Source organism: Equus przewalskii, chromosome 32, assembly GCF_037783145.1.
Source record: "Equus przewalskii isolate Varuska chromosome 32, EquPr2, whole genome shotgun sequence".
Lineage (NCBI taxonomy): Eukaryota > Metazoa > Chordata > Mammalia > Perissodactyla > Equidae > Equus > Equus przewalskii.
In genome coordinates, this window is record NC_091862.1 from 14,954,909 (window position 1) to 14,971,879 (window position 16,971).

Consider the following 16,971-nt stretch of genomic DNA (forward strand, 5'->3'; position numbering starts at 1 on the left):
GTCCACTGCCCCCACTCTGTCCCTTTTAGACAGTTTTCTGACAGAGCTTAAATGTCAGGTGTAAGAGTCAAACGTCATAGTTGTAAATAGGCATTAAAGTTGAACTTTTCCAGATTGAGCCATTTTGGCCCGCTAAACATGAATATGATATGTTAATCAGGTCCATATGGCTCAAATAAATTTTGTGTTTGGTGTATCATCATCTCCTAAAAAGTCTTTCCAGTTTAAATAGTTATTTATTTACTCCACCACATTTGGCAAAAACATTACCTTTTTAGGTCATAAAGTCTTTTTGCTCACATTAAACTCCTCAATTTCTCTAGCTCTTTATATGAGGAATAGTCCAAACTCTGATTATTATTTAACAGACAAAATATGAAGGATACTATATTCAGTTACTCTAGAGTTATGTAAACATTGAGAACATTATGAAAATTAGAATTACGTTTTCTGTGACATTTCCTTCAGCCAGATGAACAATTTTTCAACATTTTAACTCCACATCTCAGCATAAACTCTTGACATCCTGAGAGGACAGTTGTCAAGTCTACCTCATGTCACGTGTAGGTGACATTTTGGCATATTCTTTAGAATGTTAAAATGTTTAGCTTATCTTTTTTTTGTGTGAGGAAGATGGTCGTTGAGCTAACATCCGTGCCAATCCTCCTCTATTTTTTGTGGGATGCCACCACAGTGTGGCTTGATGAGCAGTGCTAGGTCTATGCCTGGGATCCAAACCTGTGAACCCCAGGACGCCGAAGCGGAGCAGGCGAACTTAATTACTACACCACTGGGCCGACCCCTTAGTTTATCTATTTTGAAAGAAGTTTTCAAAGTGAGGCTCCTAGGAAAGACAGTGAGGTGACCTATCTGCAGGGCCTCGTGTAGGTCAGATGCCTGAAGGAGCATCCTTGGTTGGGCTGTAGGTTTGGTAGGTAATATGCTCTTAGAGAGGAGCCAAAATATGAGTTGAGAGTGAGTATCTCTGTCTGTTTCTTAGGACATGTATGATGAACTGATGATGACCATTGGCTCCCGGCGGACTGGTCTGAACCAGAATCTTGCACTCAAGAGTCAGTATGAACGAGCCCTGCAAGATCTGGCCGACCTGCTAGAAACCGGGCGAGAGAAGATGGCAGGCAATCAGAAGATTATCGTGTCTTCCAAAGAAGAAATCCAACAACTACTTGACAAACACAAGGTAAAAAAAAAAAAAAAAAAAAAAGAGGAAGAAAATGTCATTGTGAAAGCATATTCTCATTCACTGATGCATATGTAGTAAAACCTAATATTATCAATCTTTTGTGAGTCCCTACTTGCATAAGTTGCTCATTAAAATGGTTGACAAATGTGTATTTTTTTTTTCTTTAGGAAGATTGGCCCTGTGCTAACATCTGTTGCCAATCTTCCCCCTTACCCCCCCCCCCAAAAGTCCCCCAGTACATAGTTGTGTATTCTAGTTGTAGCTTCTTCTATGTGGGATGCCTCCACAGCATGGCTTGATGAGTGGTGCCAGTCTGCCCCCAGGATCCAAACCAGCGAATCCCAGGCCGCCGAAGCAGAACACCTGAGCTTAACGACTCAGCCATGGGCCCAGCCCCCAACAAGTGTGCATTCAAACCCACTGGCATTCAGCAGCACAGAAAAATTATAGAGGACGTGCTCCTCTAATTTTGCAAGTTAAAAAGGATACCAGCCTTACCATGCATAATCCAACTTGGTAGGGCTGAGGTCACTCCATCGGTGTGTGCTGTAACCAAGTTTGGGTTAGACATTCCTCCTTAGCAAAGGAATGCGTGTTTAACGTGCACACACAAATAACTGGCATTTTTAGCAATGATTACAGAAACAGCAATTTTGCCAGTCCAGAAACTCGAACTCCCAGAGTGTGGGACTTTTCTAGAGGGAAACTTTAAAAATCCCATTGGGTTATAGATGGTTAACATTCTACCATTATGGAGCTCTCTGGTGGCTTACAAAGGTGGATTTTTTTTTTTTTTTGGAGTTGTACTTCTTGCTATTTTTTCCCAGAGTTTTTTGTCCAAAACTTTGTGATTTATTAAAGTCTTATCATTTGGCTTTGGAAACACTGCTTTAAAGTTCACAGCTGGTTTTTCTCAAACCTTTGACCGTAGCAATAAAATATCATCCTGAGTTGTTCCAGAGGGGAAGTTAGGATCGATGTGTGTAAATAACAGGGAAATGCAGCTCAATAGATGGAGAACTCTAAAAGGAGGAGGCTGCCGTTGGATAGACAGCCCTCCTGACCTTGAGAAGATTGTCCAAGGCCGTCGGGGGAGATGGAGTTGCAAAAGGAATATAAGCTTTCAGTGGATATTGGGCTCAATGACCTCCAAGTTCTCTTCCAAGTTTAACATTCGATGATATAATAATTGTCAGTTAAAAATAATGATTCTAGCTTCTATTGACCAGACTGTTTTCTGAGGGGGGAGTTCTATAGTGACCTTGAGCACATTACATCGACTGTGTGTTCAGTGTCCTCACCTGTAAAAGAGAAATAAAACTACCTACCTCACAGGGTTGTTCTAAGGATTAAAATAGTCAGTAAACTGTGCATAGAGTGCCCAGCAAGGAGTACACATTAAATATTGTTATTAATCCCCAGTCCTTCAGTTCTACCCATGATGTTGGGAACAGGAAATATGATAAGCCCTGTCTCCCTCCTCTGGGGACTTTTACACATAAAAAGTAACATTTCAAACCGCATTTGCAGGATTGTGCAAGGCCCTACAATTCTGTTGTCTGTAGGTATAAGATGAGGGAAATTTAAAATGATATAATACCAGTCAGTATGTGTCAAGCTGTGCTTGGCAGTGAGTATTAAGCATCACAAATGCTCTGGGAATTCAGAAAAGTGGCTCAAGCCCAGCCATAGAGGACGGGAAGTCGTGAATGGGTCGAGTGAGCATATCTTGGGATGTACCGAATGTAATCAGAGGCTAAAGATGGGGCCGTGGGAGCTGATGTGTCTGAGGCACAAAGGGGGTGAGTTTGTGTGGTGGGGTTAGTGAGAGTCCACCCAGATTGTACAGGGCCAAGGAATTCGGAGGGCAGAGGGGCTTTATCAGCAGCTGGTCACATATAAAAGGCTTTGTTTTGGGGACAGTATCTGCAGCCCAGTAGGTGCACTTGAGTGGGGGGACAAGAGAGGCCAGTTAGGAGACCCAAGCCCCTGTCTCTGCAGAATGTGGTGAGCGCCCAGGTAAGGCGGAGGCCAGCCAGGGTGGACCACTCTTGCTGACGTCTTAAGGGAGTCCATCAGCTTTCACACTTGAAGCAGTTTTTATCGTAGTATATGAGTGAGTTGCTGACCTCTTTCTGCCTGAAAAATTGCAGGAATACTTTCAGGGCCTGGAGTCTCATATGATCTTGACTGAAACGCTCTTCAGAAAGATAATCAGCTTTGCAGTCCACCAGGAGACTCAGTTCCATGCAGACCTGATGGCGCAGGCTTCAGCCGTGCTGAAACGGGCTCACAAGAGAGGTGTAGAGTTGGAGTACATTCTAGAGGTGAGCCTAGTGACGTGGCACCTTCCCGACAGCAAACTCCCTACTGGCAGCAGACTTAAGCCCAGATGTATTTATTCATGCAATTTGCCTCGTATGACCATGAAACTCTCTCGGACTCAGCATCGTGTCACATTGTCCGCCTCGTATTTCCTATTTATATTTGGATAAAAGCTGTGCTCTACTGTGAGTCAGCTCGAGGACTGCTGACTTTGGACTGGGCATGACGATATAGGGGTTTTGATAGTCAAACTGAAAAACTGCTGACCTTTGCTATAAATTCTTGAAAAAGACTTCAAATGATTAAAAAAAAGATCTTCCAATTTTAAGTAAAATAAAAATCTGAATTTAGCAGTAAGTTATTTAAGAGTTCATTTTAGTAGATTGTTTATACTATATATTCAGATTTCTTAAATGTCTGGTTTTTTAATTTGCAAATGTGTTTAGTTCACTTACTACATGATATAAACACGCTGATCCCTTTTACTTAAATCACATCATCATCACTCGGGTAGAGAATGAAACCATGCATATCAGATGTTTACTGTGTTCCAGGTTTGCTGCATACATCCTCACAATGGACAGGATAGTTATTATTATCCCCATTTTTTAATGTTGAAAATGAGGTTCAGAGAAGTTTTTTTTTTGTTTTTGAGAAAGACTAGCCCTGAGCTAACATCTCCTGCCAATCCTCCCCTTTTTGCTGAGGAAGACTGGCCCTGAGCTAACATCTGTGCCCATCTTCCTCTACTTTATATGTGGGACGCCTGCCACAGCATGGCTTGCCAAGCGGTGCCACGTCCACACCCGGAATCCGAATCAGTGAACTGTGGCCTCTGAAGCAGAACGTGCGCACTTATCCGCTGCCCCACCAGGCTGGCCCCTAGAGAAGTTTAATAACTTGCCCATGCTCATATAGTTAGTTGGTTGCAGATGCTAAAGCTCGTTCACAATGCTTTTCAGGGTCACCATCTGATTATTTGCTTCAAAGCCATTTTTTGCTTCCCAAAGCAAACCCCCAACACAAACATCACCAACATAACTTTAAGGAGAATTTGTCAAGTGCATATTTTGCACACAAAGAGGAATGCTGTTCCTTAATGAGGATCTTTCAGCTGACAGACTCATGTTGCATTTCTAGACATGGTCCCATCTGGATGAGGACCACCAGGAGCTCAGCAGACAGCTGGAGGCAGTGGAAAACAGCATCCCGAGCGTGGGTTTAGTGGAGGAGAGCGAGGACAGGCTCATCGACCGGATAACACTCTACCAGGTCAGCATCCAAATGGCATCTTGAGGTGAAAAGTTGCCATATTGCCTTTTGAAACTTTCCCATGGTTTTAACAGAATCTAAACAAACTTGCCATCAAATGTTTTATTAAGTACTTTTACTTTTCTTTCAAGCTATTGACATTGTTGAAAGCAGATAGATTTTGTGTTTGTTTTATAATAGAACATAAAAAGGTCTTGTTTTTTTCATTTTTTAATGAGAGCTCTTTTTGAAAATTTAGCCTCCATCAAGCATTTTTTTGTAGTTTGTGCCAATGTCACATTATCTTGAAATAATTATAGTTTGTTGTTTTATAATAGAGCATTAAGAAGTCTTTTTTCCTTTTTTTTTTTCTTTCAAATGAGAGAGGGCTGTTTTTGAAAATTCAACCTTCACCAAGCATTTTCTGTAGTTTATGCTGGTGTCACACTAATCTTGAAATAATTGCAGTTTGACAGTTTTAAATGCACCTAAAGTTACTACAAAAAGAAGCTTAAAGAACATCTATACTTAGCTATAGATGAAATATCTCGAAATTTCCAATGTTACTTGGCTGTAAAATAGTTGAAGTTTGACTAGTAGATATTGGGAACATTATGGGCACCAGAGAAATTATAATTCTTAAAGAGAAAAATTGCATTATCCAAACTTTTGACTGTGAAAATATTTTCAATCATTTTAGCATTTGAAATCCAGCCTTAATGAATACCAGCCCAAATTATATCAGGTATTAGATGATGGGAAACGACTTCTGATATCCGTTAGCTGCTCGGATCTAGAAAGCCAGCTAAATCAACTTGGAGAACACTGGCTACATAATACCAACAAAGTGTCTAAGGAGCTTCACAGATTGGAAACGATATTGAAACACTGGACCAGGTAATGTAATGTCTATTTTGCAAATTTTTACATTGGTGCTGCAGAGTATTTATAAGGCTAGTGGATACAGGACTTGAAAAAGATATGCTCCCTCTAGGAACTTGTCACATAGTTGGAAAATAAAAGTAAATATAAAGCCCCCAATTGGAATCTTGTATAGTTGTATGAACATGTAATTAAAAGTGGGCAGGAAGGCAGATATTACTCAATACAGCTTACCTTTGAGCTGTCATCCTCTCTGGCCTATCGACTGTACATGGGTGGTCACAGTGAAACCTTAGAAGGAGAGAAAGAAGAGAAACTGTGTTTGAGAAGGTGAAATTTCTCAAGGGCAATGGAAAGTACTCAAGAGAGGTGATGGGTTGATTTTACATTATGAGATACTCTATTTCTATGCCACCTTTATTTCTAAGAACTTTTAATAACACTTGTCTGATATTTTCTAAATAGCCTCAGTGTGAAGGAGTAAGAGAAAGGTATTTTTATTTTCAGCTTAGAGATGCGAAAGCTGAAACTCAGAGACTGACTTGCTTAAGGTATTAATATTAAGAGAAGAGAATTCAAGAGTGTCAACCCAGGGCATTATTCTCCCAAATCTATTGTCTCCTTTTAAAATTAGCATGGTGAGTAACATGGGTTAGCAGAAAGTAGGGACTGGATGTTGACTTAATGGGCTCATTAACATGCTTACAGATATCAAAGCGAATCTGCAGATCTAATTCACTGGCTACAATCTGCAAAAGACAGGCTAGAATTTTGGACTCAACAATCTGTGACAGTCCCACAAGAACTGGAAATGGTCCGCGATCATCTGAATGCTTTCCTGGTAAGCCTAAAAATCTAAAGCATTTGACTAGATTTGTTTTCAGGTTTTAGGTAAGGCCTGAGTAGAAGAAATCACCTGTCAATGGATATACTTAATAAACCAAGCTTTGGAGAATTTGTCCATGTTAACTATGTGTGTTGAATAATTACGCACAATACGAGGGCTCAGTGCTGCCTCTTTAGTTTTCAAGTAATGGCTTCCTTGATGGCTTTCATTCACGGCAAGGGTGTGCTGCCTTTGTGTTCCTCTAAAGTGCTTAATATCACTGCTTTGCAAGATGTAAAGAAAAATTGTTCATGGAATAAATTGGGCTCTTTCCTTAAATGAAAGATCTGGCCATTTAATCCTGATTTGAACATTGCTACTTCTTTTAGGAGTTTTCCAAAGAAGTGGATGCCAAATCTTCCCTGAAATCGTCTGTTCTGAGCACTGGAAACCAGCTTCTTCGATTAAAGAAAGTGGACACAGCTGCCCTGCGTTCTGAGCTGTCACACATTGATGGCCAGTGGACTGACCTGCTGACAAACATCCCAGCTGTCCAGGAAAAGCTCCACCAGGTAGAGGGATAATCATTGGTTTAATTGGTAATAAGTGATTTAAGCAGAATTAGATGGAAAAGCACATTAATCTGCTTTTGCTCACGAATTTAAATCAGCTTTGTCTTGAACATCCTGTTTTTTCTCTCTTGCGTTGTGTTGCATGTTGGAAGTGAACTATTCTGCAAATGTGATTTCTCCCAAGGGCTTCTTTATAATGTGTGTATATTAGAATCCTTGTGTGGCCTTGTTTAAAGTCTTTGTTTTCTCATGAGTTACATGGATCACTACACCTCCCTCATACAATGAGTAGTTGTGAAGATTTAATAACAATATGTACAATAGAGCAACTGGCATTCAATAAGTGAAAAGAAGTAAGAGAAGACACGAACTTTTTTTTTTACTTTTTTCTTTTTTATTTTTTTGAGGAAGATTAGCCCTGAGCTAACATCTGCCACCAATCCTCCTCTTTTTTGCTGAGGAAGACTGGCCCTGAGCTAACATCTGTGCCCATCTTCCTCTGAGAAGTACTTCTCTTATCTGGAAATATGCTTCTCTCCCTTGACCTCACAGATAGTTTATCTTTATCTCTCTTTGGCATTCATCACTGTGTTCAAGGTATAATTGATGTGTTTAGTGTAAGTGTCTTATTCGTTCTAATCAGGAGCTAGACATTTCTAGATAGCAGAAAATATCCCACATTCACATCTCTATCTTTCTTCACCACGTAGAAGTCCATCAATATTTTAAACCACTGCTTTTGTTCCTCCAAATCATTATAAGCATCTGCATAAATGTATGATATGTTAAGTAAGATTGAGAATTCTAAGTATATTTTAAAGACCAAGGAAATTGGCCATGCTCTTAGGAATAAATACTACAGTGCCAAAAATCTAGAAAATGATAGTTTGTAGCGTGGTATTTTTCTTTCTTCTTTTAACATTCCTAAGTCATAATACACAGCAGTTTTACAAGATAATTAATAAAATACATCTGTTGAATGTTTTGTAGTTAAATTTTTTTTAACTCATAAAACTAGCTATAAAATACAAATAATATTTTCTCCTTGCTGATGTTTTGATTAATTAGTTAATGTTTATGCATGTTTATAGTATTGGATGTCGCGTGAACATAAGATGACGGTGATTGTTCAAGTGTTTGCTTGATGTTTAATTTCAAGCTTCTCATGAGGGTATGATCCAAAAATGTCATTAAGAAGTATTATCTCTGTTGGTACATTGATAAGAGTTACTGTAGGGTTTTTAGATTAACAGAAATTGGGTTTGAATTTTAACACTTGCAACTTGTTCTTGCTCTTACTTGGGCAGCTCCAGATGGATAAGCTGCCTTCTCGCCATGCCATTTCTGAGGTCATGACCTGGATTTCTCTCATGGAAAATGTTATTCAAAAGGATGAAGAGAATATAAAAAATTCCATAGGTTACAAGGCAATTCATGAATACCTTCAGAAATATAAGGTAATTAAACATTTTTTTGTTTGTTTTTAACTTTTCATATTTTAGGACAATTTTATTTAAAGGAACTGAAAAACTCAAATCATGGGAATCAGGTCTTGGAGTGTATGTTTCAGGCATAGTGACCAGACAGGTGTACACGGCTAAGGAGACTGGCTTCCTGGTTTTAGGCATAGAAAAGTTGTCCAGTAATAGGAACAATTTTGAATAAGATTTTGTGTCATTTTAAGAAATCGTAAAAATAAATGCTATAATTTATAAATATTTTTTATAGTGAGATTGGATTTTGTGTCATTTTAAGAAATTGTAAAAATAAATGCTATAATTTATAAATATTTTTATAGTGAGATTGCATTTTGTGTCATTTTAAGAAATCATAAAAATAAATGCTATAATTTATAAGTATTTTTATAGTGAGATTCTACAATTTATCAAATTCTACATTCTCTACCTAGAAAATATATAGTTATATTCAATATATTAATAAATTCAAATTTTTATAAATTTAAATTTAATATATTTATAAAGTCAATTCCTATTTAATATATTTGTATATTATATGTATATAACCTCTGAAAATAATGTGTTATATGAATACACACAGATTGTGCCGTTTGGACTAAATCATGGAAATGGTAATATTCATCTTGAGGTTACTTCAGGCTTTCCAAGTCCTAATAAAATCGAAGACCTTTATATGTATAACCTTGTTTTCTTACTTTCTCCTGTCCGTTTGTAGGGTTTCAAGATAGACATTAACTGTAAGCAGCTGACCGTCGATTTCGTGAATCAGTCTGTGCTGCAAATCAGCAGTCAGGATGTCGAAAGCAAACGCAGCGATAAGACCGATTTTGCTGAGCAACTTGGAGCAATGAATAAAAGTTGGCAAATCCTGCAGGGTCTGGTAACAGAGAAGGTAAGCCAAGTGGCCTCTGCTGTCCATAGTTACATGAAAACTGCAAGAACAGGCGCATTCTGGGAAGAGAACTTATTTCACAAGTAGCGTGGCCTCACTCGGCACACAGTTGCTTCTGAAGAGAACACCGCTGAACGTTACATGGCTCTAAACGTTCTTTAGTCCCGTTAATTATTTTCTCTGATGCACCCTCTACTCTTTACATATTGTATGTTTAGCTTTTTGAAGATGCCTCTTAATTTCTTTTGCCTTTGCTTCCAGTTGACTTAAGTTTTTTACTTGCTTATCAATAATAGCCATCAATTCAAACTTTATAAAATTCATTTTTTAATCATATATGCAAGGGACTGTATTTTAAGAATTCTTGATTTGGAGGAAATGGTAGCTGGAGTAGTTGGAGGAAGTAGTAGATTGAGGGCAAATGATTTGATTTTAAAATAAAATTGCCAACTTCATTATGTTTGTTCAGATCCAGCTGTTGGAAGGCTTCTTAGAATCTTGGTCAGAATATGAAAATAATGTACAGTGTCTGAAAACGTGGTTTGAAACCCAGGAAAAGAGACTGAAGCAACAACATCGAATTGGAGATCAGACTTCAGTTCAGAATGCATTGAAAGACTGTCAGGTAACGGCCCGGGGGCTGACGTGCGCTAGTCACAGTGTCATGGCACGTACCACAGGGATTTTCAGGCCTGGGAGTCGAGAGTTAAATATTGAAAACAGTTGCATTGGGTAATGAATTTCTCTGATTATATGAGTTTATAGAGTTTTCCTATTAGGTTTGTTCCACCTGTTTTTATAAATTTGAAATTAGAGAATTTTCAAACACCATCCTAAATAGAGAATCCTGCTAACCCCTTATACGGATCATCAGATTTAATAATTATCAAGATTTTGACATATTTGCCTGCATTATTTCTTTTCTTAAATATTTTATAGTGAGTTCCAGGCATCCTGTCATTTTATTCTTACATGCTACAATACACACCTCTAAAAAATTGACATTTTCTTACGTAATCATAATATCATTATCCCCATAAAAATGCTTAACAATAACCCCTTAATATTATTCACTTCTCAATCCATAACACACTTTCCTCAATTGTCTTTAAAATGTCTTTTTTGCAGTTAATTTATTCACATAAGAATGCCACAGTGTCCACATGTTACACTTACTTGTTAGATCTCTTAAGTGTCTTTAGTAAGTTTTTAATACTATTAACTTGTTACAGAAACTGTCGGCTGGCCTCGGTTCGGCATTAGTGTGAGTCCTTTTGTAAGACATCTGTAACTTGCTCCTCTGTATTTCCCATAAATGCAAGTTAGTGCCAGAGGTTTGACTGGGTTCTGGTTCAACTCTAATGAGCGAGTGCTGCCCAAGTGACGGTGTTCCTTCCTACCGTGTCGCATCCGCAGTCACTCAGCAGCATCTGCTTGTGCTACTGTTAGTGATGAAGATTGTGGTTCTCTAAATACTTTCCAGTAACTTAGGGACACAGTATTTCTCAGGCATTCTTGTTGATACAAAAGAAATGTGAGCTATTACAGTTAATGCTGTAGTGCATTTTTTTAAAAGAATCAATAATTTGTATATGTTACAGATTAGCTGTGATGGTTCTCTGTAGTATTTTCTAAGAACAATTGAAGACTCATTCTGCAGAAATTCTCCTTTCTCCAAATCTTGTTGTTTTTTTGGTCTCCTTGCTCAGCTTCTTTTTTTTTTTTTTTGAGGAAGATTAGCCCTGAGCTAACTACTGCCAATCCTCCTCTTTTTTTGCTGAGGAAGACTGGCCCTGAGCTAACATCCATGCCCATCTTCCTCTACTTTATACGTGGGACACCCACCACAGCATGGCTTGCCAAGTTGGTGCTGTGTCCGCACCCGGAATCTGAACCGGCGAACCCTGGGCTGCCAAGAAGCAGAATGTGTGAACTTAACTGCTGCGCCACCAGCCCAGCCCTCAAACCTTGTTTTTATCCTCTAGATTTCAGAAAGAAAGGCCTTTGGTAATGGCCTTCCTTCCAACTAGCACTTTTTCTGTGGGGGCAAATGTAAAGAGACACATATTTAAACGCTCAATCAAAGCTTTTTGTTTCAGAAAAGGAAAAGCAGATGCTCTTCTGCTAAGCTGACAAGCAAATGGATTAGAATTTTGAGGGTGCACAAAAATGGCAAAGAAAACCATCATCTAGAGAAATACCTTGAAATTTTCTAAAAAAATGCTTCACATCAGAAGACAGTGTAAAAGGTTGAAGACCACAAATACGCATCAACCAGTCTCATTGCATTTCCAATTTTCCAGGGGTCCATAGTATTTTTAGTTTAGGCCATCAATTCTAAAATGTACAAATAGGGGCCCACCTGGTGGCGCAGCAGTTAAGTGCGCATGTTCCCCTTTTCGGCAGCCCTGGGTTTGCCGGTTCGGATCCCAGGTGTGGACATGGCACCTCTTGGCAAAGCCATGCTATGGTAGGCGTCCCACATGTAAAGTAGAGGAAGATGGGCATGGATGTGAGCTCAGGGCCAGTCTTCCTCAGCAAAAAGAGGAGGATTGGCAGTAGTTACCTCAGGGCTCATCTTCCTCAAAATAAATAAGTAAAATAAAAAAATAAAAATAAATAAAATGTACAAATCAGCCAAAATTTCAGAATTTCACTTTGAAGGATAAGAAGTCATACCTCTTGATGAGTTCCTAAATTAAAATGTTTCCATTAAAATTAAAGATAGTTTGTGTTAATGTTAGCAAGATTAGTGCTTCCTTGTTACATAGTTGTGATAAACTTTACTGTGGAAAGATTGAGCTAATATGTTAATATAACTTTCCTTTTCCTTTTCTTCTTCTTCCTTCTCTTCTTTTCATTTAACTTTCTCACTATTGTTTTCCACTCTTGTATGTACTTTTTGTCTGCCATTTTTCCATTTTGTTTCTTTTCATGTAATGTGTCTTCTATTTAGCAGAGAGAGACATCAATATCTGGAAAATGGAGCAGAAGCTCGGCCAAGTTTTACTCCTTTTTGGACCCAAATTTTAGTCTCCCAAAGAGGTCACACCAGGCAATGTCAGGAGGGAAAGCTTTAGGTGTGGCTTAAAGAACTACACCAATGCCAATTTGTGATTTCAAATGAGAAGTCATTTTTTGAAACAAAGAACAGAATGAAAGTAGCCTACACAGTTATTTTGGGGCATCACATATAAATCTCAGTAGTCTAACTGGCAGGTTCCATTTGGCAGAACTTTGATAAAAATTTATTGTTATTTTTGAGAAAGAGTTCCTCTGGACCAAAGTATGAACTTCCAGCCAGGATCCTTAAATCCGTGACTGGATTCGAGCTCTGTTTTGTTTAAAAAATCTTGAATATTTTTCCACTCTTTCAGAGGTGATTTATTAATTTAAACCAACATAAAAACTGATAGTTATGAATTAACTCAAGTTAAGAATGATTTATTATAGCAAAAAATGTTACCTTTGGCTTTTCCCTTCATTGATCAGAAACAGAATCGTCTTTTCATTATTATTGAAAGGAAAGGAAAACACACCTTTATTTTTCACAAAATATATATTTCAGTCCTGTTTCCCTCCTGGGTTTTGCTTTATGCCAACATAAATGTGCAGGGCATTTTAGAGATGTGTTTTAAGCAATGAATCATTCGTTTAATATTGCTCGCTAAAAAAGTTAGCACCTATGGATAAACGAGGGTAAGAAAAATCCTTAAATAGTAAAGTTAAAGTCAATTATGTTTCTATACTGCATAAAGGATCTGTCACTTTAGTAATCATTATCTTTATTTTCTGGCTAGTTATCAAAGCTGTCAAAATATTGACAAAATTATAAAATGGAAATGAAAGAATAATATTAAAAACAATAATGATCTCTTCAGGCTACTAATTGCATAAATTTCTAATTAATGCATCGGGACAAAAATAGCTTCATGATAATTAAGGAGACAAAAATAAATAAATTTGCACTGAAGAGTGGCAGATTACTAAATGGCTGAATATAATAATTTGTCTTACATTTCCCCAGTTTTTAACAGCTTAAAAGATAGTTCATATTTATGTATCTAATGTTATCCCTTTGAGGTAAGCAAATATTATTATTTGTATTTTATAAATGGGGTAGAGAGTGATTAAAAGGTTGGACCACACAGAAACAAAAATAAAAGAGGCCCAACGTTTGTAATTAACACAGCAGAGACTGGAGTCGGCATTGGTGTCTTACCAATAGGACTGTGCAATCCCAGGTTGTTATCTGTAGGTGGATCATGAGGGGGAAGTAAAAAAAAATCTTTTTTACAGAATTGAGACACTATCCAAACTTAAAGTATTTAGGAATTTTCTTCACTTATCCTCCAGGGCTTGCACATCTACGTATCTGGTTCTGGGGGTGTACGTCTGAATATGAGAATGTAACCGTGCCTTAATATACAGCTCGTGACATCACCCCAATGTGGGGTTGCATCCTCCCCCAATTCACGTCCAGATGATAAGCCCCAGCACTGGGCTGGGAGTCAGTAGCCTCAGAAGGCTTGAGTTCTAATCCCAAGGTTAATGGAGATTCTGATTTTCCCTCTGAAACTTCCAGTGGAAGTTTGTAACTTACCCAAAGTGGCACACCTCCATAGTAGCAGCAATGTAACTAAATCTCAGCTACTAGGCTCAGAATACCATTCTATCCCATTTCACCCTATGGGCTAGGACTGTGTATCTTTTCCAACGCCGAGATACAGTAGTCCCCCCTTATCCGTGGTTTCACTTTCTGTGGTGTCAGTTACCCAATGTCAAGCACGTCTGAAAATATTAAGTGAAAAATTCTAGAAATAAACAATTCATAAGTTTTAAATTGCACGCTGTTCTGATTAGCGTGGTGAAATCTTGCGGGGTCCCGCTGTGTCCTGCCTGGGATGTGAATTGTCCCTTTGTGCAGTGGATCCCTGCTGTATCTGCAACCCACTCATTAGTCACTGGTCTCTTAGTGGTTGTCCCAGGTATCAGATCGACTGTTGCAGTATCACCTGTGTTCAAGACACCCTTATTTTTCTTAATAACGGCCCCAAAGCACAAGAGTGGTGATGCTGGCAGTTCGGATATATGAAAGAGAAACCGTAAAGTGCTTCCTTTAAGTGAGAAGGTGAAAATTCTTGACTTAAGAAGGAAAGAAAAGATAGCATATGCTGAGGTTGCTAAGATCTTCAGTAACTTTTATAATAGTGTATGGTTACAGTTGTTCTATTTTATTATTAGTTGTTAAGCTCTTTCTGTGCCTAATTTATAAATTAAACTTCATCATAGGTAGGTATGTGTAGGAAAAAACATGGTATATATAGGGTTCAGTAGTATCCACAATTTCAGGCATCCTCTAGGGGTCTTGGAACGTATCCCATGCAGATAAGGGGGGGTCTACTATAAATGTATTTAAGAATATAAATCATGTTATTATTTCTGTCATATATTTCCTTGTAGCTTCTGGAAAAAAATTACACAGAGCAATTTCCTTATCTATTAGGTAATCAAAGTTTACCTTTTTTTTTTGGTTTTTAAAGATTTTATTTTTTCCCTTTTTCTCCCCAAAGCCCCCCGGTGCATGGTTGTATATTCTTCATTGTGGGTCCTTCTAGTTGTAGCATGTGGGATGCTGCCTCAGCGTGGTTTGATGAGCAGTGCCATGTCCGCGCCCAGGATTCGAACCAACGAAACACAGGGCCACCTGCAGCGGAGCACACGAACTTAACCACTCAGCCACGGGGCCAGCCCCCAAAGTTTACTTTTTTAAGTTAGCTGATTTCTTATGGAATAAAAAGGCTATTTTTAAAATATAAATGTAAGAGGAGGTATTGCCATGGAGACCCTCTCCTGAGAATGATAAGCTTTTTGGATGAGGAAAGATTTTTAGGATATGAGACTATAATGGCTCAATTTCAGGGCACCCCAGAGTCCCATAATAGAACAAGTTTAAATGGCTATTTTTTAATCTTTCAGGATCTGGAAGATTTGATTAAAGCAAAAGAAAAAGAGGTAGAGAAAATTGAACAGAATGGACTTGCGTTGATTCAGAACAAGAAAGAAGAAGTGTCTGACGTTGTCAGGAGCACGCTCCGGGAGCTCAGCCAGACCTGGGCAGATTTAGACCACATGGTAATATTGCTCGTGGAGAGCTGGCTCCAACGCCACGTTTACCATCTTGTCTCCAAACATGACATGGGTTATGGTTTTCCTAAAGGAACTGAGTAAATAATTACTAAATCTATACCTCTTCTCTTTGTACTGCTAAGTCCACCTTATTAATCTCTTTGTTAAAAAGTCTAGCTTTGGATGCTTCCTATAGTAAACATTATGATAAACGTTACTCTCTTAATACTCTTCTCCATTCCCATCTCCATAGATACCATCTAGGTACAGACAGTTCTCAAATGTGTATCCCTTGCCTGGATTTCTCTCCTAAACTCTAGATAGAGACAGAAACAGAGAGAAATCCGTAGACATCTCCTCTTGCATGATCAGTTGACATCTCAAATTTCCATGCCCAAATCAATTCTTCTTCTTCCCCTACAAACCTACACTTTCTGCCATCTTGATGACAACTGTACCCTTCTGGTCTGGTTGCTTGGGCAGAAAGCCTTGGACTCCTTCCTTCTTTACTCTTCTCTTTCTCTCATGCCCCACATCAAGTCCATCAGCAATCTTGTCAGCCCTGTTTTCAGAATAGATTTAGAGCCCAGCCTCTGCCCCGATCTCTGCAGCCAGCACCCAGGTGTCAGTTGCCATCGCCACTTGCCTTGATTATTTTGGTGGCCTCCTAAATAGTCTCCATGACTGAGAGAGCCTGTTAAAATGGAACTCAGATCACACCGGTCCTCTGCTTAACTCCCCCAGTAGCTTCTGTCTCATTCAGAATGAGGCCAGAACCTGGTGAGGGCCTGAAGAATTACGTGACCTGACCTCCCGTGGTCTCTCTGACCTTGTCTCCTGCTGGTGTCCTGCAGGTTCATTTTGCTTCTGCCACACTGGTCTCCCTATACTCTTGAACTCACCGGGCATGTCCCACACTCGCGGACTTCGCACTGGCTGGAACACCCTCTCTCAGATACCCGCGTGGGTCACTCCCTCTTTTCAAAGTCTTTGTTCACATTCACCATCTCAGTGAGGACTTTCCTGAGCACCTTGTTTTAAGTGACAACCTCTGCATCCCCACCTCACACTCCCTCACTCTCCTCTCTGCTTTGCTTTCCTCTGTATTATTTATCAACTTCCAACATACGATATAGTCTACTTGTTTGTTTTCATTTCTCTCACTAAGCTATAAGCTCCATGAACACTTTTGATGAATATGTACCAAATGGAGTGTTGAATCCTTCAGTGATAAGAATACGTGCAACAACAAATACTGCCCTGCACACTCCTGTCCAGGTAGTAACCATCCACACTTCACAGAGATGGGAGCTGAGGCTCAAACAGTTAGGGGCCTGGGACCAATGGCCTACAATCAGCAGCTTCTACAGCCTATGGATTCTTCTCCAGGTCTTCCTTACCTTATCTTTAAG

The 16,971-nt window shown here is 38.9% G+C and overlaps 1 protein-coding gene across 2 annotated transcripts in view; it reads left to right on the forward strand.

Annotated features, from left to right (window-relative positions):
- SYNE1 (spectrin repeat containing nuclear envelope protein 1) overlaps window positions 1–16,971 on the forward strand; it is a 443,793-nt gene that overhangs the window by 333,571 nt on the left and 93,251 nt on the right. For both annotated transcript variants that reach the window (XM_070603011.1, XM_070603013.1), the window contains 10 exons: window positions 1,001–1,201; window positions 3,358–3,531; window positions 4,670–4,801; window positions 5,481–5,677; window positions 6,371–6,503; window positions 6,878–7,060; window positions 8,368–8,517; window positions 9,254–9,430; window positions 9,900–10,055; window positions 15,410–15,565. In XM_070603011.1, the coding sequence (XP_070459112.1) occupies window positions 1,001–1,201; window positions 3,358–3,531; window positions 4,670–4,801; window positions 5,481–5,677; window positions 6,371–6,503; window positions 6,878–7,060; window positions 8,368–8,517; window positions 9,254–9,430; window positions 9,900–10,055; window positions 15,410–15,565 (1,659 nt within the window). The remainder of the gene's footprint in view (window positions 1–1,000; window positions 1,202–3,357; window positions 3,532–4,669; window positions 4,802–5,480; window positions 5,678–6,370; window positions 6,504–6,877; window positions 7,061–8,367; window positions 8,518–9,253; window positions 9,431–9,899; window positions 10,056–15,409; window positions 15,566–16,971) is intronic.